Source organism: Carya illinoinensis, chromosome 10 (genome assembly GCF_018687715.1).
Source record: "Carya illinoinensis cultivar Pawnee chromosome 10, C.illinoinensisPawnee_v1, whole genome shotgun sequence".
Classification (NCBI taxonomy): domain Eukaryota; kingdom Viridiplantae; phylum Streptophyta; class Magnoliopsida; order Fagales; family Juglandaceae; genus Carya; species Carya illinoinensis.
Window position 1 is genome coordinate 33,980,265 of NC_056761.1, and position 26,867 is coordinate 34,007,131.

The 26,867-nt window shown below is 34.1% G+C and overlaps 1 protein-coding gene across 1 annotated transcript; it reads right to left on the reverse strand.

The window, feature by feature from the left end:
- Positions 1–3,714: 3,714 nt before the first annotated feature.
- Positions 3,715–5,778, reverse strand: LOC122278671. The gene is made up of 2 exons (XM_043088856.1): positions 4,796–5,778; positions 3,715–4,612 (listed from the first exon to the last, which is right to left on the reverse strand). Exons 1-2 carry the CDS (start codon positions 5,776–5,778, stop codon positions 3,715–3,717), a joined length of 1,881 nt encoding a protein of 626 aa, XP_042944790.1.
- Between the last annotated feature and the right edge of the window lie 21,089 nt (positions 5,779–26,867).

Here is a 26,867-nt window from a genome sequence, read left to right on the forward strand (position 1 = left end):
ATATAAATAAAAAAATTAAAAAAAAAAAATTGACGTGACCATTTCCATATATAATTAGGAATTATATATACATGTATATAATATATATACATGTATATATGGATGCAAAGAATCTTCCCTTTTTTTCAAAATACATGAAACGCAGCAGTTGTTGTTTGACTTGCCCTTTCCATCCTTAATTTCCACCTTTTATTTGATGCAGAAATGCCGTTGGTTCATTGCAATGCTCTTGACTAAAAACAACGTACTATTTTTTCAAACCACGAAGGGATGCCCTTTCCAAACTCGTCAGGACCTTAACCGGGGAGATAAAGCGGCCTACCTAGTCTTCCCCCCAAGAATCAACAATTCTTATAATCACCTTTTCAATTTGTGCAGCTCCTAAAATTCTCAGCAGTACTACTCTGGAATATACATATAATATATATTGTGGCTTTATTCATTTATTTTAGTTATAAATTCTCAACCTTTTAGTTAAGCTTCAATCCTTCTATTTATCTTAAGAATACATAAATAGATCTCAAGGGGTTGGCCCAAGTGATAAAAGACTTAGTCTCTGGATATCACTCCCTTCAAAGTTTAAGATTCAACACTTTATGGAAGCAAATAATCATTTGGGACCACATCCCCTGATGAAAAATCAGCAATTTAACCAGTTCCGTATAATAACTTCCAAGGGTATTGTAATACACAAGACCTAGATGTACTTTACAAGAGTAGGTCCAAATGGTCCTGTCTTGGAGAAGTTCCTAACATCAAGAAAAAAGAAGAATACATAAATAAATAAAGGAAGATGAACCTTTTTTTCCTAAATATTTCATGCTTTGTGCTTAATTAATTACACCTCCTAACTTCCTAGCTAGACCAGCACCTTGTATACTTGAACTGTTGTTAACTATCTACTATAAGCTTATCATGTTAATTAGATTCAATGAAAATAAGCTGATTGCCTTGTGTCACATAATCCTTGTCATTTTAATAAGAAAAATTATATTTATCATCCAAACATTACATACAACCTGTTTTTATTTTTATTTTTTATTTTTTGCTTTAATAAGTATGTGATGAAGAGATAATGAGCATAAGATTATTTTAATAATACGAAATGGGTTATTTAATAAAAAAAAAGTAGTCAAAATTATTGAATGTGTTGATTTTAATAGTTTGAAATATAAAATATGGAACAGTATTTATTAGTTAATTTCCATTGAATAAACTTGAATTAGACGAAGACTTTCAAGTTAAAGACTATATAATATAATAATATGAAGTAAGATGTAAATAATCTACGTGAAAAATGTTTTTAGTAACTCTTATTGGGAACTTATTATAATTGCATGGGGTACTACGTACGTACGCAATTATTGTTCTTGAGTACCACAGCTTGGAAAATAAATTCCAATAATTAAGCACGTTAATTATAAGAAAATACAAGCTGATGGAAGATCTAATACTATATGACTAACTGATCATGTAGTGAATTTGATGGAGCTCGAGTTCATGGCAAGCTGGGCATGATGCAGCTTGCAATTAAGTCTTTTTAATTAATTATAAACACTCAATAGCTTCAAGAACTTGCAATTTTTTTTAATGATGAGATTGAGAATACACATAAAGCCACTTTGTGTCAGATCAAATTAACAAACGTGATTAAAATGAAAATATTTAATATTAACTTATTGTAGATCATCAAATAACTAAATAGAGATCGAAGGACAATTAATACTAGTCCATAATTAGAGCCAAGATTTAAGTCGCACATGAGCTAGCCTGGTAAACTAGCTAGATCAGTTCTCCTACTTAAATATTGCAAGCTATATTTGAGGAAATTATATATATAATTATAATATCATTCATTTGGCTGGCTTGGCAAAATCTGGTTTGCAATAATCAAGATTTAAAAATCTTTCTTACAAATAAAATCATGTCATGCTAAAAATACAATAGATGTATCGTTTGAAAAAATAATTTTTAAGAAAACTACTAATACGAGCTATGCCATGGAAAGATTTTAAATGGTTAGATGAGATTAGAAATCTATTAATAATAGTGAAATAGTTTGTAAAAAGTTGTAAAATGGTTTAAGTTAATATGTTTTATATGGTTTCGAAAAATGAGATACAAAAAGTTGAATAAAAAAATCATAAAATTATAATACTGTTATAATATATTTTTAATATTATTTTGTTTTGGAATTTTAAAAATTGAATTATTTTTGTGTTTTGTTTGAAAGTTTAAAAAAAAATTGTAATGATTAGATAGATTAGATGAAAAAATTGAAAATTTAAAAAAAAAATTGAAATTGAAAGATGTTTGTATTTGAGTATTGTTTTTAGTAATTCTTAGTGGGAACTAATTTGCAAGCTATATAAATATAAATAAATAAAATATATATATATATATATATATATATATATATATATATATATATATATATATATATCATCCATTTAGCTGGCTTGCAAATTTGATTTTCAAGAATCAAAATTTAAAGTTTTTCTTACAAATAAAATTATGTCATACTAACAATACTTTTTTTTTTTTTTATGGGCCACATGTTCAAGAGTGACCCCGCCCCAATTTTATACAAAAGACCCTCACGTATGGCGGAGGAAAACCGTAGAACAAAGCAGACACTTGGGGGGCTACAAGAAACACCCAAAACCCAAGTGTAAAAAAGACATATTAAGCTAAAGCCAATACCAACAACAAAGAACCACATCCCAGCGTGTGGAAAAAGGCCAAAATAAGAACCAGGTTTTATTTTCTGAGGGCATACAGACTCATTTTGTCCACTTTTAATATCCCTTTTAGTTTGTGAGGAACATCAATGAAATTCACCCAAGTTCCAGATTTCTTTTCCGAAGCCAAGCGAGCTAGAAAATCTGCCCCTGCATTACCTTCTCTAAAGACATGCATCATCTTATAATCCAATGTATTTAGAATGTCCTGTATCTCATCCCAATAGTCTTCAAGGTACCATATGCTACATTTCCCTACTTTCAACCAATTTGCAACTAACAATGAGTCCACTTCAATATCTACTTTCTCAAGTGCTAAGTCCTTACAATATTTTAACCCATGATATAAAGCTCGTAGTTCGGCTTCATTATTGGTCCCAACCTCCATCTCTTTTGCGTAGGCCCACATCATACGACCCTTATCATCCCGAATTAGGCCACCAGCGCCCATCTGACCCGAGTTGCCCAAAGAGCTCCCATCCACATTAAGTTTAGCCCACCCCACACTTGGCTTGTTCCATTTCACCAAACAAAGTGACAGACTATGTCCCACTTTCATCAGGATACCAAGGTTTTGTAAAACTTTGTCATCCCCATCATTAAACTTTTTGCTAGTACGTAATCTTAAACCAACCCAAACTAAGGCAGCTTTTATAGTCCCCCACAATCGATCTCCAGTTTGCGTCTTCTCTTCCATATGGGCTTTATATCTCCAAACCCAAAGAGACCAAGTTATAATACTAGGAACAATGCCAAGAAGCGTACCTTTTTGAGTTAAATGGGATGCTTTGCAAAACCATAGTTCCATATTTGCCTTCCACGGTCTTCTATGGTCATACGGCATACCCATAAGAATAGAAGCGTGTCTCCATATGTCCGAAGCGATCTTCCCTATAGCAAGGACATGGTCTTGATCTTCTATACACCCATGCTCACAACACTCACAAATGGAAGCTAGGGGAATTCCCAGGTTTCAAATGCGATCATCAACACAAAGGCTATAATTCAAAGCCTTCCAGATTGTAACCGAATACTTCTTGGGGAGGGCGGGGTGCCATATCCAGTTGGCCCATTTAGATTTTGGCGTGTGAACACGAATACACTCCCAAGCCGACTTAGATGAGAAAACCCCATTCAAGGCCGGTTTCCAAATTAGCACATCTGTGCCTTCTTTGTGTGCCCCTAGGCTATTTAGAATTTCTTCTGCTTTTGTTTCCCCCACCAGGTTTACTAACAAATCCACATCCCAACCATTCTGAATTCTGCACTCCCTTACCTTTAAAGACGGTTGTGCACTCATCTCGCAAGACTCTACCAAGGGGCCAGACTTTAACCAGGGATCCCGACAAAAGGAAACTTGTCCTTCCTTAATCTGCCACAAAGCATTATTAAGAATATTCGGAACCATAGTCATAATACATTTCCACAGAGGTGATCCTTTAGTGTTATCAATTAATGTCACATGTGCTCCCTTACAGTACTTCTTCGTGAAAAAATTTGCCCATAGAGAGTCACAGGACAACAGGTTCCAAGCAAGCTTCATGAATAGGGAAGACTGAACTTCTTCAAATTTTCTTAGGCCCAGCTCCCCTTCCTTGGTCGACATACAAACCTTTTGCCAAGCCACCCATTTACGCTTCTGTTTGCCATTTGAGGTACCCCAGAAAAAATTGCTCATAATCCTGTTTAGCGAGAAGACCACTTTCTTGGGAGCATGTAACACTGAGAGTAGATGAACCGGGATGCTTGATACCACATGGCGTAGTAAAAGGAGATGAGCACCAGCTGATAAGAGCCTATTTTGCCACCCCTCTAGACGATCACGGATACGGTTCAGTAAGTCCTCAAAATAAGACACCTTTATCCTTCCACTAAAGAGAGGAACACCCAAATATGTAACCGGAAATAGGCCTTCCGAGAAGGACGTCAACTGAAGGAGATTTCTTTTTCGGGGCAAGTTGACATATTTGGGAAAAAAAATAGATGACTTCTCCTTACTAACCACTTGACCAGACCAGCCTTCATACAAAGCAAATACATCAGAAATGGCTTACAGGAAGGCACTACTCCCATTTGCAAAGACCACAATATCATCAGCATAAAATAAATGGGAGACCAGGAGAGTGCCACGAGGGTGGGAGTAAGGTGCAATTTTCCCCATCTCAAAATTATGTTTTAGCAAGCGAGATAGGATTTCTTGAACTAGAATGAACAAGTAAGGGGACAAAAGATCACCTTGGCGTAGTCCACGACCACTGGGGAAGAAACCTTTAGCTGACCCATTCATAACCACTGAGAACCATGGAATCGAAATACATTGTCTAATTAATTCACAGAACCGGGTAGAGAAGCCAAAAGACGTCATGACATGTAATAAGAAATCCCGATCAAGACTATCGTACGCTTTGGCTATGTCCACTTCGATGAGTACATTTCCCCCACGGACCTTTCTATTTATCATGTGAATCATTTCTTGGGCCAAAGTGATATTTTCAAAAATGCTTCTCCCTGGCAAGAAGGCCCCTTGTTCAGGAGATATAATTATGCTTAGAATAAGGGACATCCGTCGCACCAGAATTTTTGCAAATAGCTTGTAAATGACCGAGCACAAACTTATGGGTCGAAACTTATCAAAACATGTGGGTTGTTGCATTTTCGGAATGAGAGCGATGTACAAAGCTGAGTAGAATCTTGGCATTGGGACCCCACTATACATGTCTCTGACTACTGCCACCACATCGACTTCAACCAAATCCCAACACACTCTATAGAATCCTGAGCCAAACCCATCAGGACCAGGACTACTATCTATAGGGATGGAAAATATAGCCTCTTTTACCTCTAGGATCGAAGGGAGCTTTAGGAGGCTGTCATTCTTCTCCTCTAGAAGAGTGGTCTGAACATAGGTTGACAAATCTGGGAGATCTCTATGAGGTCTCACTTGAAGAAAAGATCTTAAGAAGTCCACTGCACCTGAATGAATGGATTCCGGGGTGGTCAAATGTGAACCATCCCGAAGTCTCATTTCCTGAACCATAGGCTTGGATCTTGAGACATAGGTCCTAAAGAATTGTGCCGATGCCTCCCCTTTTTCTGTCCAGTTAAGCTTTGCCTATTGGTTTAGTCTAATCTCCTCTCTGAAGCCATATAGCAAGATTTTCTTTAGCAACTAACAAATCCGATTCAATAGATTCCGAGAGACCAATCTGAAGTTGGTTTTCTAAATCCTCGATATGCTTCTCTATATTCTGTATGTTGGTTTCAGTGTGCCCAAAAACCCGCCGGTTCCATTCCTTTAAGATCCCTTTCATTTTCTTCAATTTGGTAGTCAAATTGAAAATACCCCTGGACACAATTGGGTCGTTCCATGCATTTTTTACCACATCTTTAAAGTTCTCATGAGAGGCCCACATTTGTTGGAACTTAAAAGGGGTGGGACCATACCAAGTACCAGGGGAGTTTAGAACAAAAGACATTGGGGCATGGTCAGATGTTGTGCGAGTTAAGTACCTACAAAAAGCATCTGGTAAGGAGTTGGTAGCCAGTGAGTTCAGCACACATCTGTCAATCTTTGACCAGCTTCTAGGGAGATCCCTCTGGCCATTGCACCAAGAGAATTTACTTCCTACTGACTTCATTTCCATGAGTCCACAATTATCAATAAACTCATTAAAATCATCTATAGCAATCCTCAAACAAGGTCTCCTGCCTCTTCTCTCCTCCTCCCTGCGAATAATGTTAAAGTCTCCAAGGCATAGCCAAGGTGTGTCTTGCATGGCATCCAGTTGTAATGACCTCCAGAGTTCTTGCCTTTCCAAATAACTACATCTGGCATAAACTACTGATATGAAGTAACGTTGAGAATTTATAGCCAATGATATGGTGATGTGTTGGGAGCTGAAATTAATGACTGTGATATGTAAGCCACCTCCCCAAAGCACCCCAAGTTTCCCACCAGCACACTAATTGGAGAAATTGTGTTCAAACTTCAGTCTATTTTTCAACATATCCAACCTGTTCTCATCTGCAAAAGGTTCAGCAAGCATAATTAAATTTAATGTCAACTTTCTAACCAACTTACCCAATCTTATTCGGGATGATTTGAGGCCCCGGATATTCCAATATAATGGACTACAATTCATAAATCCAGGCATACAGGCTTGCGAGGAACCCGAGTTGAGCTTATGAGTTTTTTCCTACCCTTTCCTTGACTTTTCTGCTTTTTTCATCACTGTCCGATGGATATTGTTTATTTTTACTCAAGTGTTCTGCAATTTCATTTTCTGGTTCTAAGTGACTTTCTTCGGCCGTACCATCTTGTATATTTCCGGAGTTATATTGGTCCCCTTGTCCGGTATCTTGCGTCTCTTGAACAAACATTTCTTCTGGCCTAGTTTCCGACACCATTTCCACACTTATTTCATCATTACCCACAATGGCATCCTCATCTAAGCGTAGGAGCAAATTTGCAATCTGTTCCCCTATCGGTGAGAGTTCTGGAGTTTCACGAGAATTTCCTTGAGCTTCCATTACTTGATTTTCAGTGTTTCCCATCACGGCTTCCTGTTCCTTTTCATACGACCACATTTCCAGTGTATTTACCTCCCTGTTTGTATGATCTTGCATCTCTTCTCTTTCCGTCAAAGGCCCTTATGTTATTGGTTTATTCCCTGTAGCCGAGTCCATCCCCATTCTTGAAAATTCAGTCTCTGTCTCTTGGGTTGGTTCAGCAATCACGGGTTCGGTATTTCGGCAATTTAGCAACTCAATAATTGCTGGATTATGATTCTCACCATTTTCCCCGTTAGCTACCTCCCCCATTTCCGTTCGGCAATTCAGCAACTCAATGATAACTGGCGCATTATTCTCACCATTTTCCCCGTTAGCTACCTCCCCCATTTCCGACCACATCCCTAGTTCATTAGCCTCTGTTTTAGCCTCTACATCTTCACCCTGTTTATTAGATTTTTTCTTTTCCATTTCCATCAGACAAGTTCCTGCTTCCACTTGTAAACTCACGGTATTATCCACCTTTAAACCACTCACACCAGCACCCCCAGTTTCAACCATTTTCAGTTGCGGTAAGGGCTCTGTTTCATTACTTTCTTCTTCCCCATTTGTTAGGTTCTAAAGCTGGTAAGTTTTTTTTTTTTTTTCTCCTCCCTTTCTTTCCCTTTTTTAACTCTAGCGTTCTTGGCCCCCTCTTTCCGTTTACACTTCTGGAGGTTATGGCCTTGGACTCTGCATTTAGAGTAGTAGGCAGGGAGTGTTTCACACTCTATATTCACGTACAAGCTAGATCTATGGTTGGGCGTGCCAATCCAGATTCCTCAGACTGGTTCTACAGTAGCGTCCATCTCCAAGCAAACTCTCGCTCCATCCATCTTGGTGGCGCATCTTGTGGCATTGTCACGGCGTAGGAAACGCCCAAGGGGAGAGGTGATGTTTTTCAAAAGAGATTCATGGTAAAAGTTAGGAGGCAAACCTGGAAGGAACACCCACACCGGAACTAGGGATGGTTCGGTCTCCTCATCAAAGTCCAGATGCCAGTGGAAGCCCCGGTAAGGAACTCCATCTACGTCCGTTGCCTCCCTCGATAACACCTTGAACAAATCTGGTTCATTTGAGAACCGAATGAACACATTTCTAGCTCTTCTCATTTCCGAAATCACAGGTTGAAACTCTAAGCCCCATCGACTCCGAATAAAGGCACGGATGACATCTAGAGATGGCCTTTACTTGAGAAACTTCAAAACCATGGAGTATTTGAAAGGGGCGGTAGACCTCTCAATCTCTTCTTTAGAGAAAATCACACAAATTTCTCCATCAATCACTTTGGCCGGACGAAAAGGGATTTCGACCTCCGGTAATGGCTGAGGGGATTGAGCCACCATGTCCGCGAAGTTTCTCTGCCACCCAACGTTCGCCGTTGGCCCAGGGCCTCCAACAGCAGCCATAGGCGCTACTCTGTTTTGAACCCTAGCAAAGTGTAAAAAGGGAAGGAAAAGGACAAAACCGTCTTAATTCAAAAGATTAGTTTGCCAGTGCATGCTTGTCATACTAACAATACAAACGATGTATCCGCCATATATATCGGTTTGAAGAAAAGAATTTTTAGGAAAACGAATATGAGATATATCAAAGATTTTGGATGTTAGGATGAGAGGAGATGAAAAGTATGTTAATAGTTTTTAAGGAAGTGTTTCCCACCACCAAATGCATGAACACCTACAAGGAATAAGAGAGTGGCACTGAGTGCTCGATGGACCTCCAATGCTTAATTAAGTTAGAAAAGTAGTCTTAATATAAGTATAAGAATAACCTAATTGAATTGTAGAGTTACCTCTAAATGTTATTTATAGGAGCATAGAGGCGTGAAGATAATCATCCTACTTAGATACATCTTCACGGTTCTCCTTATTAATTGGAGTGACCTCTTCTTACTAATCTGGAGGCATTATCTAGCCATTATTTCGTGTATTAGTAAGACTCATGAGACCTGTCATGGGCTATTGGGCCTTCAGCATAACGGGCTTATAAGTACTAAATATCCCTTCAAGTTATCCTGCTAATTTTCTTCGTAGCAATATGTAGGAAATTAATTCACAGCTCCTTCATTTTCTCCCTTGCTAGCCTTAGATAGGTGGCAACTTTAGAATTCACTCCACTGTTTATATAAGATAAACCCTCATGTAGGAAATAAATTCCTTGTACTCGCAGTGCCTTGACATGTGTCCAGAGACTAAATGTGCCTGTTAGTCAGCTCAAGGAGGCATCTGAGCTCTAGGATGAGTTACTTGGTATCGGGTCCCTGAATGTTAAGCAAGGCTGTACCTTACGGCTGAAGGATTATGAGCGCGACTTGGCTCGTGCCCAAATGGCGATGTCAAGAAGGAACTGAAATCCACTCGGGAACATTTGGTCGAAACTAAGCAACGTTGCTCAGAATATACTCAGGCCCTGGATGCCTCAGAAGAGAGCCGTACGCAACTCTCTCGCAATCTTTCTCGAGCCAAAGTGTCACATGATGATGTCTAGGGGGAGCTCAAGATCCAATTGTCTGATAGTAAGGGATCTTATGAGGATCTGCACCAAAGGTTTAATACCTAGAAACAAAATTGTGAAGCTCTCAACGCTTCTCAGGATAGGCAAAACCAAGCCTTGAGCAACCTAGATAAGAAGGTCAAGGAGCATAAAGCACGGCTAGCTAAGTTGGAGGCTGAGCTAACTGTTTCGAGGAACGAGGTGGTCTGCTTGCAGCCTCAGTTAGTCTCTGCTATTGGTGTAGGAATCGAGCCTTTGGATATGGGTATGGCGCTGACATAGCTCATCTAAAAGCTTATTTCTTGACTCACCCCCAAGCTAATCTGAAGCTCCTAAAGTTTGATATGGACGAAGTATGATAGTGGTTATTTTTCTGCTAAATTAGCTTGGAATTGCATCTGCATAAGTGGTTCCACTATGGATTGGCATAATATGCTTCTTTTGAAGGTTTCAGTTTCTATGTGGAAGGCTTGGAATAATGCTTTCAGTGTTGATGATCACCTTCATCGAGTGGGTGTGCCAATTGTTTCTAGGTGTGACTACTGTATTGAGGGTAATTATGAGGATCAAAATCATGTTTTGTTTGAAAGGAAATTTTGCTGCTCAAGTCTGGCACTATTATAGTGCTATTTTTGGGCTACTGCTTGGGGGTACTTGGAAAGAGATGGTAACTACATGGTTTCGTCGTGCCTCTTTCTCTTCTCAGGTTGGGATAATAGTGGAGCTTCTTCCTTCTTTTCTTTCTTGGCATCTTTGTAGATATGTAGCTCACATGGAAGGTTGCCTAGAGTCCTTCAGTGTGGTTTGGCAATCCATTCATCATTGGATTTGTTTAACCTGCCATGACATCCATAAGGTTAATAAATTTTCAAGGCATAATACTTAGATTTTACACTCTTTGCTTATTTCGTCTTTAGTTCCATCGAGGCATTGTTCTAAATTGGAGGCCTGGCAAAAACCTTCTCAAGGATGGTTTAAGTTAAATATAGATGGTAGCAGTTTTGGGAATCCTAGGTCGACTGGGGTGGGTGGTATTATCAAAGATGCTCAAGGTAATTTAATTCATGCTTTTGCTTCTCATTTAGGAGTTGGTTCGAATAATCGTGTGAGTTATTAGCTCTTTTGTATGGTCTTAAAACTTGTAAAACTCTGAGGATTGATTTTGTGAAAGGTATATTAACTTGTATTCCTTCTAAGTACTCATAATATTTTTCTTGAATATAATCTCTTTCTATTTTTGTAAAAGTTGAGAAAAATACTTATCTTTTTTTATTATTTTCTTCTTTTATATAATCTTGTTTGAGATATTCTTTATTAATTTTAATTTTTTCCTTACTAAGGATAAATATTTAAGCATCATCTCCAACTATTTATGAATATGTTGGATAAAAAGGTTCTTTTATCTATTTAAAATAATGTGAAGTAGATGTCATGTTAGGATGATTAATTGTATATATTGGTATATCAATAATATTTTCAAGAATAACTCCTTGAATATGAGTAGATCTAGTGTCAAAATTTTGATATCTATTATGAGATACTCATATTTATTGTTAATAGGCTTATTGATTGAATATAAGGATTGTGAGGGTTGGAATAGAAATGGAGTTATAACGAAGCATGGAGATTGTGAAGTACATATTTGTGTTTGTTGTTCTAAGTGGAGCTTATATTAAACTCTTAATTATGTGGGTTGTAAATTGGAAGTATGTACATGCTGTCAAGAGATTTATAAATTGAGTTGAATGTTTATGGAGGTTGGGTGGATTGACTTCGTATACCTATTGGATGTAATATGAAGTTGTATAACTATTTGGTTATGTAATGGATTATATGTTGATTTTAGGTGATAAAGGGGTATGACACTTGTATGTTGGGTGAATGGTATATGTATGTTTAGGTTGACTCGTGCCATGCATTTATGCGTGAGGAAATGAATTGAGACTTATGATTTATGTTGGATTGGATTATATACGGGGGAAGGACGTTATTTAAAAACTAGTATGGTGAGTACAGTTAGGTTGTAAGGCAAGTTGGGACTAAGTTGTAGACCCACGAACAAATGGTTGGAGATTTAAAGTGAAGCATAGAAGCTCACTTTATTGGTTAAACAATCAAGTCGGGATTTCTAGATTTACAGTTTAGGCTTAAGATTTATGGCAAGGGTCATACTTTAAAGACTTGATGATGACACGTATAAAGTGAAATGAATAGATGTTATGAATACCTAGAGGTGTAAGTTTGCACGCATAGGGATATCATGAAGGAGTATGCAAGTAAATAGATGATAAAGGTTAATGGGACAATGACTAGTCAAAGTGGAGGAAGTCTAAGTCAAGAACAATGAGAAGTTGAGCTCATGTGGAATAGGATGGACTAAGAGTTAAGGCTAGCTTATTATGCAAGTTTTATATTTAGTGTTCTTTTAATGAAAAAGAAATGACGTGAGGTTACAAATGTATATAGGTTGCCAACTGACATGCACATGATCAAATTGGACGAAATGTGCTTAGCATAGAGTCCAAGTAAGTACTACATTCGTGTTCTTTCAGAGTTTTCAAAAAGTATGGAAATGAAAATGAATGCTATAAGAAATGTTTTATGAAAAATATTATTTCATGAAAAAAATGAAAGAAAGGAAATATTTTCTTAGAATGAAAATGTTTTATGAAGCTATGCTAAGGTATGAGTTTTAAGTATATTTATGTATTGGCCTTCTTCAGCAGTCCCTTTTTATGCACCCAAGAAATAGTTGCATGCATGTGAATAAATGCTATATGTAGTATGTATTGTATATATGTTCCATGAAAAGAATTATGATGATTTTATGTTCTATGTTAAGAAAAAAATGTTTTATGAAATGAACTGATGTCTGAAATGAATGAAAAGAAAGGAAAGGACTAAATGTTTTAGTATGCATTTACGTAATGGTCACGATTGATGAATGATGATACCAAATGACTAGGCAGATTCCAATGCCGGGTAGGTAGTACTAGTAGTGCACCTAGTACTGCCCCCTGATCGAGGGATTCCCAACCCGCGACCATGGGTGAAATCATGTCTAAAAGACCACTAACCCTAATACACAGGGCGTAATTATATGAACTGGCTAAAGGAAAATGATAAGAATAAGTGTATACATGACAGATTTTAATTTTATGAAGAAAGTACAAGGTTGGAGATGTTTTAAGAAATGAAAACCATTTTATAAAAAAAAAAATACCCACCTTGTGATGTTTTAAAAGAAAAGAAAATTTTTTGCATAAAGTATATATGTAAATGAGAATGCATGAATGAAAACATACATTCTTATATTTTTACAACATGAAATAGTACTTGCTAGGTATTGGATTCATTTTGTATTTATTTGTGCCTTACCCAGGATTGAAATGAGGACGAAGTTTCAAGACAAACATGGCCCAAGGAAAATGTGACAGAAGCTTAGAACTTTTTGCATTTTATGAAAACCCATTTTTATAAAAAGGACTTTACATTTTTAATAAACGATTTTCACTACAAAACTCTCTCTTAGTTTTGTAAAGGAAAATTTTAAATCCTAGCTGTAGAGACTTTTCTATCCTAGGAAAGGAAAGAGAAAAGCTTTTTTTTTTTTTTTTTAAAGAAAAGTTAGTAATTCCCATCTTATTTTCTAAAAGTCCAACCACAAGGACACGAGCGTTACAATGATTTTTTCATTCTTTTATTGCCACTTGTCTACTTTGAAATACATGATATTTAGTCTTCATTAATGCATAATCTTGTTTCATTAAGTGTTGTTATCTTTTAAGATCCTTTATATTATTCATCATATGACTTAATTCAACCGTTGAATTATAATCTAGACATTTTAAATCATATAGATAAAAAAAACCAACACTATGATAAAAATAATAATTCATCATAAAGTTTATCATAAAACAATAAAACAACAATAAAATACCAATAAAACAATAACAATATAATAGCCAATGGCTCTAATACCAAATATATATATATAATATGTATAATTAGTTATATATGTAGATTATATATAATAAAATATAATATAGTAATATAATATATTACAAGATAGTAATATATAATATAGTAATATAATTAGTTATGTTCGAATGTTACATAACACATTTGAATAGTACGGGAAAGTGTTGTAACCTTTGAACATTTGTGTTGTAACGTTCAAACGTTACATATCTATATGTTGTGAGTCCAAACGACTAAGACATTTGCACCCAAAACCCACTTTTCTCTCTATCACACAAAAACCTCTTCTCCGATGCATACCGATGTCATTTGCCACCACATTTATCACAAAAGGTTAGTGACCATCTAGTAACCATTTCCAATTTTATCAAATATGCATTTAATCTTGTAATGATTGACTCAGTCATTTCTGTGACAAAATGTTCGAACGTTCCACAGGAAACATTCGAATGCCTATCTTTACATACGAATGTATGTTAACCTATGTTCGAATATATTGTTAAGTTTGAACGTTTCTACACTAGAACATTCGAATGGAATGTTTCCCTTACAATTTGAGGCCCAACATTCAAATGTATTTCTCGATAAGTTCAAACGTTTGGCTGGTTGATTACTAACATTCGAACGTATTACTGGATATGTTTGAACATTTTTCCATTTGACTTTTTACATTTGAATGTTTGACTGTTTGACTTCTCACATTCCAACGTTTGCCGGTTAGACTTCTAACAATCGAATGTTTGTCCGTTTGACTTCTAACCACCAAACATTGTAACCTTACATGTTCAAATGTTTTTGTGTTACTTTTGAATGTTATTCTGTTACATTTGAACATATTTTGTTATTCTATTACTTTTCAATAGCTCATCCTTTAACAACTAGGAAACAGGTGAGGGAAGGATCCTAGGACGCATCTCGGATAGGCTATAGGATTGTTATGGTCAAATGTGAAGTGTTTATCAATGAGTTTGACGAGCTAACATAGAATTGGAAGAGTCTGAGTTCCGTCTTTATTTTTAAAGGTTAAACCAACATCTACCAATTTAAGGGGGAGTATATATCCCTCCATGGTCCACGAGTTTGTCTCCATGTCTTAGAATGCATCGTCTCATACTATAACTATATGTGGCATTCAGTTTGAGGTTTCGACAAGTGTCATCACCCAGCTACACGGGCTCCATCGCATATCTGAGGATCAAGTACAGTGGATGCTCAACTGAGGGCGCACCAGATGTAGGCCCATCTGCATCATCTACTAGCCCAGTCTAGTCTATGGCCCGAGATGTTGACCGGTCAGAGGGAGAGGATACTAATGAGGCTCAGAATGTCGATCGCGATAAGAATTTCTTCATCTTCGCTGGGAGATACGGGACATTGTTCGATAAGAAGAGCACATTTTCCCAAACGTTGCTGGTCCCATTTTTTCGTATGTTGCATCTCATAGTTACAAACAAATATAGATCATGTGGCACATAAGGCCTCATTTAGTTGAACTTGAGCAAAGTTCCTAATACGACTAGCACGTGAAGAGCCCATCGACTTGTCATTACAGATATTTGAGAGGATCCGTTACGAGGCAAGTATCATCTCCACTGACAATCTACCATATGAGGTCATCATTACTAAATTATTACTAGATCGAAGAGTGCCACCTAAGGCGGTGGAGTGGTTGACTGAACAGATGAGCCCCTTAGATATGACCTCATATCGTCAGAGCATTGGACAGGGTACAGGGCGTGCTTGGCATGAGCTTGCACCTTTACCAGATCTTGTTCCTCCGACCCAGCCTGAGGCTGGTGTTGCTCCCACTACTCAGCAGTTGCAAATATATTTAAGATCTAGCACCGAGGATAATTCCTCAAAGGATGATTTCTCGTCATGCTTATATACTTGTTTATTGTTCAAAGGGTGGTTCCCATAAATATGAATATATGTGTTTTTTCCTAGAAGATGAATTCTCGTCACGTACAAATATATTTGTTCACAAATCTTTTAAATGAAACCATTCATTATATTATCATATTCATTGTCTCTCATTAGCATTTTTGTCATAACTATTTAACCTACTTATGGTCCCATTTATTAAAATCGTAAATTTTGATGCAAAGGAAGCCCCAGGAGCAATCCCCAAGGAAGAAGGAAAACTTTCCCAAGTAGCAATTACAGAGGCCTGTCTCCATTATAGTTGTTTATACTTTTGGAATATGTACTATTTAATCAGGCCACAAATCATGTTTGGTTTTTCATACATGAACGTAGGAAATGAAAAGATAGTACTGTGTAATATTATTTGGGAAGTGACAGTGGCGTATGGATATTTGTGATGGTAAGAAAAGACTTATTACCATCACAAGATTGAACATTTTTAAGATCTCAAACATCACTATGAATAAGTTCAAGAATTTCATATATAAACTCAAGTTTCATGTATCATCCCAAAAGGGTTTTTTGGTTATCTTAGATTGAGCACAAATTTGATGTTTTTTAACATTATGGTCAACATTAGAAGTCGAATCAAGATGGAACATGTATTTTATGGAAGAATAATTTACATGCCCTAATCTAGAGGTGACCCATTAACCCAGCACGAACACGACATGATAAAAATGTGTTAGGGTTTAATCTTAACGGATTCGGATCAAAACGAATTGACCTATTAAGACACGATTACTTAATGGGTCAACCCGTTATGACCTATTAAAAAAATTAAATTTACCTATATACCCTTGACCTAAAATTCCCCTAAGACTTGAGTTCCTACTTCCTAACCCATGCCACCCCTCAATTTTTATTTTTCTCAACCTTACAAATCCAGAGTCTCAAGTTCTCAACCCATAGCTTCTCACGCCACCCTCCTCTTCAACTTTAATCTACTAACATATTGCCCATGGCGCCACACCCATGGCCCATAACCTACTGAAAATGTTTTCTCTTTTCCGTTGCTTCTTTATGTATTTTAACCTTTCTTTTCCATTGCAATGCACAAGAGATTGGTTATATGGTGAGAATTAAGGTAATATTATTTTTATTTTATTAAATAAATAACTATAATCTTTCAATACAATAATGTTATTTAATAAAAAACTATATTGATGTTTTTTTTTAATAGAAATACAAGAAGAAGTTAAATTGAACGAATTAACTGAAGATGAAATGAAGTTGGAGAAACACAAGAGCAAGGAGGACGCTCCACTTCATTCTTCAAGTTCTAAGTTTGTTTAGATATATGTTTTTATCATATTTGGGACTGTAACATTAATATGTTTAGAATGTGTGTTTTGTTTATTATATTTGGGATGTAATTTTAATGTCATTACAATGTGTGCGGATTATATTTGTGTGTTTATCATATTTGGTACTGTTGGAATTTTAATATTGGTATTTTTATTATTTGAATTGTAATTTTAGACTTGTAGTTAGTTTTTTATTTTTTATAGATATTATTTATATTTTAATATTTATATAAAATTAATCAGGTCAAAGTCAAACGGGTCTGTTCAACTCATTAACGTAAACGGGTTGAAACAAGTCATATTATGTCATGTCGTGTCGTATCATGTCAATTATTTTGTATTTACTAATGGGTTTTAACAGGTCAGGTCATTTTAATCCATTATCTTAATGGATCATGTTAGAGTTTAGGATATTGACACGAAATCCTTTACGGGTTGTGTTTGTGGCTCAGTGTTGAGCCATTAAGTGTAATGTACATACTTTGACACGACACAAACACGACCTGTTGATACAATTTGCAACCCTTACCCTAATCTACCATGCCATAAATCAATAAATCAAAAGAAGATGGAATGTAAACTCAATTTTCTTCCATTACATTCAATTTAATCATTTCATCCTTTACAAGATTAGATTTTTCATATAAACACATAATTCTTACATAAAACAAATCTATCTGATTCATATATAAGCCTGAAGCCCCTATTATTTAAAACATCAACGGAAATAATGTTCCTTGTCATGTCTAAAACATGGTGAACATTTATAAGAGAACACTTTTCGAGAGGTGAACTTTAGCAGACGATTTCCTTTCAAACCACTTTGGTTTGAATGTTGTTCCTTTCCAATGATGTAGGTGGCTTTGCCGCGACTAAGAAAATAAATATACCACTATTGTAAATGCGCGCAGATATGAAATTGGTGGATGACTATTTAAATTCAAACTCTTAGAATTCTAGTTCGTTCATTATCAACTATTGGAATTTCTAAATTTATCGATATATCTTATTTATAACTCATATATCACCTTATTATATTTCTTATCCTCTCCTGCCTATATAAGAGATCAAGTCTCGAGAATCATTTGTAACACAAAAGAAACTTGATGTGAAATATGAGATTAAGCTCTGAAAGAGCTAATTTTATATATTTCAATCTCTCAATTCTCTTCCTAGTTCTCTTTAATTTTATGACTACATTATTATTATTAACTTTAAAACAACTATATCATTATTTAAGTAGCCAACATAATATTTTTTTTATTTAATTAATCAAATCTTACACAAAGATATAACTAATTTTAGTGTAGTGCAAGCCTTCATTTTAGTTATAAACCTTCGCTAGCTCGCTAATTTGTATAATCATTCTACCAATTAGTCATTTGGGTTATGCTGATTTTTTGGGTTGGTTTACATCAATGCATTTCTTATAATTAAGCTGCAAAGCATGTCACACTCTAGATCATGCATTATTAAGTAAGACATTGCATCTCATGAACTACAAAGTGCACATGCATTCAAAAAAGCTGGAAAGCATGTCACACTTTTTGGATGTTGGAATCTAGCTAGAGAAGACTATGGTATGTACTCGATCTTTAGCACTAGTTGAAAGCAGAAGTTCCAATAATCTAATGGCAAAATTCTTCATCATTGAAAAGTTGTGCCCAACAAGTAGCATAAGTTATGTGCCTAATTTTTTTTCCTATCCGTACATTGAACTTTTTAAAGTTGATTGATGTGTTTTTATATGTGATAGATGAACTATAATATTATAGTTTTTATACATAAATAATACTACGAAAAATATCTTTTTCTATACAATTATTCCAAGTCAATTAGTGATATTGACACGTTTTTGCCTTATTTGGTTATATAGTTCAGATGAGATGATATAAGATATTTTGTTAAAAGTTAAATAAAATATTGTTATAATATAATTTTTTAATATTAGTTTTGTTTTGGAATTTGAAAAAAAGAACTGTTTATTATATTTTATAGGCAAATTTCAAAAAATTGTAATGATTATATGAAATAAAATGAGATTAATTAACAAACTTTATTTTAGTTATATGTGGTCTATTGCTTACCACATGATCTTTGAGATTGAAAGGAATAAGAGATCAGATTATATAGTCGATTTTGTGAACAAAAAATATATCCCTCATATAAACAAGTTGAATTAAATCAATGAATTGTGATTAGAATAATCATATATATTCATATAATTAATGTGCATGATAGCATCACCTACTAAAATATATTAAGAATTTTTATTTAAATTTTAAATATACGTAACACCCCTACATGATTTGAAATAGTGTGTGTGCATATATATTATATATATATATATATATATATATATATATATATTGGCAGAGAGCACGCATGCAATGTCTCCATTTAGTTAGAGCTCTTTTTAGCTCTTGACCAGTCATTCTTGTGAGATTTTTCATTTTATGAGAAGCACCTGAATTCACCCATAACCAATATTGTCTTTTTCTTTTAAGATCGAATTGCAAATGTTTGTTATTCCCATAAGAGCTTTGTGACTCATTATTCTTACGCATCACACACTAAATTTTTTATTATTTCTATTATTTTTTTAAAAAATAAATTGATTTTATTCTTTTTAAACTAATTAAATTCTTCTACATACTCATCATCGATTCATATACCACACATTTGGTAAGAAAAAAATAACAAAGTGTGGTTTGTGATGTGTTGGAATAATGGATAGAATTTTTCTTTTCACAATGATAATGAGATTCAAGTTTGTTAGTTGTGACCTTTCTATAGATAGGTAGCTGAGAAAGAAGAAAGACCTAAACACTGGAAATTCTTTGGGTCCACTTGGCAATAATATATATTCTTAAGTATTATCAGATATTTTTAGATATTTCCTTTCTAAACATAAAGAAGTATAGAAAGACATATTTTGTGAAAATGCTTTCCTCCCTATGTTTTCTTGAAGATCAACATATATTTATAGAAGTTTTGGTACATTTGAATCTGTTACAAAAGTTTATCTGAAAGTGTATGAGATTTACAAGAGTTGTTGTCTCCTAGACTTTCTTCTTGATCCTTATCTTCACGTTGGTTGTCATCTAGATGTGGCTTGTTATAATTTTTGTTTCCTTTTGCTTAATCTGGTTGTTGAGTTTCTATTGATCTATTACCTTTTGGCAACACAAATGTTTTTACCTATTTTCAGATATTTCCTTTTCAAACATTACTCATAATGCATCACACACTTTTAATTTTAAATTTTAAATTTTTTTATTTAATCATTACCTAATTATTATAATATTTTTAAACTTTTCAATAACATATAAAAAATAATTCTACTTAAAATTTCAAAACAAAAATTTATATTCAAACAAATTTTTAATTTTATAATATTTTTATTCAAATTTTTATCTTTCATTTTTTTTAAATTTCTCCTTCGCTTTTGTCAGATTATCCTTTCTGTACTCACTGTTTGGTGCAGTCATTGACATTGGTACTTCTATTGTCTCCTTTGTTTTCATTAGCATTCCGTACCTCCTTTCTTTACCCTCTTTCCCGTTCTGTAATTTTTCATTCGTGTCACTTTCTTTGAATCGTTTGTAGGGAAGCAACGTGTCGAAGTATTCACACAATAAAAACATAATTATTTCAGGTTAGCCATATTCAAGAGATGCCTGCATGCGTACTGAAATAAAATGCAACTAGTGATGATGATGATAGGGGGTTGAAGTATTATACATCAATCTCTTAGTTTGTCTCCTTCGCTTTTGTCAGATTATCCTTTTTGTACTCACTGTTTGGTGCAGTCATTGACATTGGTACTTCTATTGTCTCCTTTGTTTTCATTAGCATTCCGTACCTCCTTTCTTTACCCTCTTTCCCGTTCTGTAATTTTTCATTCGTGTCACTTTCTTTGAATCGTTTGCAGGGAAGCAACGTGTCAAAGTATTCACACAATAAAAACATAATTATTTCAGGTCATTATGTAAACATAGTCGGTTCGATCCGGTGATCGATTCAATTTGCAATCGATTCTTTTATTTTAAAAATGGGACAAATTCGACTTGAAATTAATTTTATATTTTCCAACACCGGATCGGTTCACATATTAGATATATTTTATTAATTTTTAATATTATATATGATATATATAATTATGTATAAAATAATATATTATAATTTATAACATAATATTTTAATGTTAAACATGAATATTTATTTAAATATATGTTTTAAATATAAAATATATATATTAAATACATTTTAGTGCCTAATAAATTTTCAATATATTTATTTTCATAAATATATTAGTAATACTAATATACTTAATATATTAAAACAAGAAAACCGGACCGAACCGGATCCGAACCGGTAAAACCGGATATACCGGTTTAAGGGAGTAACCGGTGCATAATCGGTTTTTGAAAATACAAAATCAGTATATACCAGCTTGATCATAGATTTTATCCAAACCAGACCGAATCAGACCGATTATATCCCTAGTTGCCTGAGATAAAACATGAGAAAAAAAATATTTTTTAACAGGAAAAGGGGAGATTCAGCCACCCTTAGGGTTTCTAATAAGAAAACTCTGTAAATTGAGTGCTATGCTTTGGGTGCTTATACACAGTACAATCTTTTCATCAAAATTGGAATATATATATATGCCTATAGACTATTCTAGCCTGAATAATGTTAGATACAATTTTGAATTGTACAAGCACCATATATTTTTATAAAAAAATAGAGTCTATTATTTAAAAATTAATTTTTCATGTGAATAATCTCATATTCACTCAGTTTCTTCAAAATAACGTGCGATAGTACCTACGCAATCTTTGACTATAAATATTTTTCATTATCTATTCCACTGCAAATATGATCTTAGTATTGTGAACCAACACTAACAATATTGAAAATAATTTAAAAGTCGAGGCAGATTTTCTAACGTTACACAGGATGTCAGTGTGTTTCAGAAGTTCCGGCAGACCAGAAGGCAGTTGTCCGGCCAGTTGCAAGAAGTCATAGTGGGTTGGTAGACAGATTCTACAAATGCCTAGCTTCTGGCATGCAAGCGTGTAAAATGCAGCCTGTGATGATCATGATAAGGTTGAAATTTACATCAATCTCATGCATTCGCTCTTTTGTGAAGTCACTGCTATTTTTATTTTCTCGTTTGTTTTTCTCAGCCTTCCGCACGAACTTACTTTACCCTTGTTTCCGGTTTTGGAATTTGCTCTCCGGGTCGTTGTCATTGAAACCTGTCGCAAGAAAGCCACGTTAATTTCCAAGTTTTATAAATGAAAAATATACTCATTATTTTCACACGCTACATATCATTTTTTTTTTATTCTTTCCTCTAACCAAATTTTTGATATATGAATGATGAATAAAAGAATTCAATTATTTTAATAAAACAAAAAAATTAAAATATTATTTTAAAAAAATGTGATGAAAAATTACAAGTTATATCCTAATTTATGAAATTTGTTTAAAATCTAGGGCTGCTTTAAAAATAGGAAACTTCTAGCTGCCCCTAGGTTTGTTCTCTAGGTTTGACCGTTAATATATTTTAATTTTCTATTAAAATGTTTAAAAAAATTATTATTAGTGAATTTGTATATTTTTTTAATATTTGAAATTTTTTTTTTCAAAAAAATTGAACTAGAGCTCGATCAAGCCTATATAACGGTAAGATCTGGGGAACCGACCACCATCATCTTTAAAAATATATACACATGAAGAGGGTTTATTTTATATAAATACATAATTAATATTATAAGATTGATTTTAATATTATATCTACCCTTAGTCCCGGCCCTCGATCGGCCTTTCAAAATCCTCAAATTCGGATAAAAATTTAAAAGGATGATAGACTACGGGCAAAGCAATTGCAAGGAAGAAACTCGAAAGAAAATGAAGTGTTGAATGAGAAGGAGTTAAAGCTAGCGTTGTTGGTGACACGGCATTAAAAACCATATATACAAGTTGAGTTTCAAATATTATGTCACATATCCTTGGAAATGTTTATTTTGTTGAATGAAGCAACCTCTATTAATGGCAGCTTGAAATATACGTGCATCACGTACAAATTTCAAAACAGCATTAAATAAATAAATAAAAATTGACGTGACCATTTCCATATATAATTAGGAAATATTATATATATTTATATATATGCATGCATCAGAATCTTCCCTTTTTTGTCAAAATACATGAAATGCAGCAGTTGTTGCTTGACTTGTCCTTTCATCCTTAATTTCCACCTTTTATGTGATGCAGAAATTAATGCCGTTGGTTCATTGCAATGTTCGATCTTAATTAAAAACAACTACATTTTCAAACCACGACATCATGACCTTTCCAAACTCCTTTACCGGGAAAATTAAGGGGCCTACTAGTCTTCCCCACAAGAATCAACAATACCACCTTAGCAATTTGCGCGCAGCTAGCTCCTGAAATTCTCAGCACTACTCATTCATATATGGAATATATATAATATATATTGTGGATTTATTTATTTATTTATTATTTTAGTTATAAATTAAAAAAGTGAAGAAAAAATAGTATGTCATACATGTTAATATTGTTTCTCAACCTTTTAGTAAAGCTTCGATCGTTTTTTTCATCTTAAGAATACATAAATAAACCCAAGGGTTAGCCTAAGTGGTAAAGGACTTGGTCTTTCAGTATCACTCCATTTAATATTAAAGGTTCAATATTTTATAAATGTAAACAATCTTTTGAGACCACACCTCTGATAAAAATTAAAACCAGTAATTTAATCAGTTCTATGTGGAGAAACTTTCAAGAATGCGGTGCAAGGAACCAGAATTTACTCTACTTGGGTGGGTCCAACGGACCTGTCTTGGAGAGGTTCTCAAAAAAAAAAAAAATGTAGCTTGCTTTTATTTTTTTTTTATTTTTTTTCCTTAATATATTTATGTGGTGTACTAGAGATGATGAGTAAGAGATTCTTTTAATAGTACGAAATGTATTATATATTTAATAAAAAAGTAGTCGAACTGAATAAACTTGAATTAGACGAAGACTTTCAAGTTAAAGACTATGTAATATAATAATATGAAGTTAGATGTAAATAATCTACTTGAGAAATGTTTTTAGTAATTCTTATTGGGAACTTATTATAATTGCATGGGGTACTACGTACGTACGTAATTATTGTTCTCGAGTACCACAGCTTGGAAAATAAATTCCAATTAAGCACGTTAATTATAAGAAAATACAAGCTCATGTCCCCTGCGCGCACACATTAATTATACTATATATGACTAAATTGAACTTAATACGATATTTTATGGAGCTCGAGTTCATCGTGCAAGTCTTTTAATAGATATTTTACACACCCTAATCAATTAGTTGAAGAACTTGAACTCAACTGGCCTGGAATAATTCACAATTGACTAACTTTATTTTAGACAGTAAGCCATCCAATTTTTTTTAATGATGAGATTGAGAATACAGAAATTCAATCCGCATCTAGAGTATTCTTACAATTCTTTGTTTCAAACACTATGTAATGTTTATAATTATTGAAAAAATTACAATATATATATGTAGAAATTATATTACATTTATGTTGAGATTCACATTGTTATGAAAATATTTAGGCCCGGTTTGAATACTTAGATGAGATACAAACTATCTTATCTGAGATGTACTTCATCTCTTATCCGCCTATCCAAATAACTAAATAGAGAAAGACAACACTAGTCCATAATTAGCAAAGATTTAAGTCGCAAAACTAGCCTGCAGGTAAACTTTATTTTTTGTTTTGTTTGGAAGTTTGAAAAAATTCTATTGATTAGATAATTATTAGGTAAAAAATTTTAAAATTAAAAAATATTTGTATTTGAGTTATATTGTACTGCTATATGGATATGAAGATAAAATAAGATGATATGGGCTTAGATAAATTGAGACCATTTTAAGGTCCAAACGCACGTACGGGACGCCTTAGCTTACTTATACGTGCCCTTTATACTACGAATTACGAAATTGTCTATTGTTTCATTTTCAAACGTATTGCATAAACTAAGGGTGGCCGGCTGGGTTTCCACGTATATAATTGAAATCCAGAATTTTGAGATCCGATTCCGATTGGAGTAGTTCAATAATATCATTTCCAGTTTCCACCCTCCATTGTTTCTTTTCACACCTATTCCGGATTTCCTTCGATCCCGTCCCCCTCACTGCATGTGTGTTATATCCAAAAGTACTCCCCACGTGAGACGACAAATATATATGAAAGAACCTCTCTACCCATAATTTGTACTGTCACGTTAGAAGTACTACGTACTACTGCATGGTCAAAACTCAGTGACGTATTCTTCTTTCTATTCTTCAACCTTTATTTATTTTCCAATTCCTTTTTCAAAAGTTAGATGAGTACAACAAGTTATATACAAAGGATAAGATGAAGTTAGATGTGCATTTTCACCTCGGTTGGTTTTGAGTTAGGTTCTTAATTATATTTTCTATTGGCATTATTTTTGAATGATTTGGTTATTAAGGTTTTTTTATGCATGGGTTTTGGTTTTTTTGTATCTCCTAGGCGTCAGATTGTAACCACGGTTTTCCTCTATAACAAGTGATAGTTTTTTAATAAAATTGAGGTACCGTCATCTTCTTAAAAAAAAATATGTGCATTTTCACACAAAGAAAAAAACATTTACTATTTATTATTTGGGGGACTCGAGGTTATGATCATACTTCTCCTTTACAACTGCTTGGAAAACAAATTTCATGTGCATTATTAGAAATGTAATTAATCCAAATAGTAGAGAAATGCTATTTGTAGTCGTAAAATATGTAAGCACCGTACATTATCTTTAAAAAAAAATGAATAAGTACGGAATTCACATAAAATAAAAAAACTAATTTCTTAATAATGGACCCCATTCAAAATAATTATCCAACACTTATGCACTCCATTATTATATCTAGCATTACTCTTGTGACCAAAAAGCGTCACTGAATATGCTTTTAAGTGACGGTTTCTTTAAACCATCACTAAAGAAAATAGAGTAACATTCTAACATTAACATTTATACATCTGAATGTCAACAAGATGCTATCATTTTTTTATTGAGTACATTTGAACTTCTATCAATGTGCGAACATATATAGTACGTTCAAACATATATTTATATGTACTAACAGTTTAATAGTTAATTCAAACATTATGTAATTAATGTGTGACCGTACTCATATAGAATTAAATTTATATTATGAGGATGAATTATGTTTAAATGGTACAAGGTATGTGTGAACCTTTTGGCTATATGGTTCAAATGTAATGTCTTCTCGTCTGAACGATATGCACTAATGTTCGAACGTATATACTTAACGTTCAAAAGTAGTTCTTTTTAATTCAAATTTGAAAGTTTAATTATACAAACTAAAAGAAAGAACATAATATGAAACAAGGAATTGCAAATTAAAATATTAGTGAGAATTAAAAATACATAAACTAATATTTATTAAGAAATATTGTTCATTACAGAATGAGAAGAAAAAATGACACAAAATTATAACTTGTTCTTTAAGATGACTCCCTATCTGCATACCTCTTGACACCCCCTACTTTGCCTTCTAAACCCCCTACCCCCCATGCCTCCCTGACACCCCTGCTGACAGCTCGCCTTACTCCCTGACTCATACATGCATCCAACCCCCTACCTGCTGAACCCTCCTAACACCCCATGCCTTCTCAGTCCTCTTGTCCATTTTTGTCCTTTAGCACCCAACCAAGTGGGTTGGTCCTTGTCCTTGGGCCCTAAGATTTTACCCTCTCACAGTACCCATCCAACAAAGTCGAGTCTCTAGACTTGCCACGAAC

What these genes read in the sequence shown, in the direction of transcription:
- LOC122278671 (XM_043088856.1), bottom strand. Translation starts at nt 5,778, where the DNA reads ATGGTTCAGGAAATGAGACTTCGGGATGGTTCACATTTGACCACCCCG. An exon ending in AATGGGAGTAGTGCCTTCCT is followed by an intron (nt 4,613 to 4,795) that starts GTAAGCCATTTC and finishes TCCTCTCTTTAG; the next exon opens with TGGAAGGATAAAGGTGTCTT.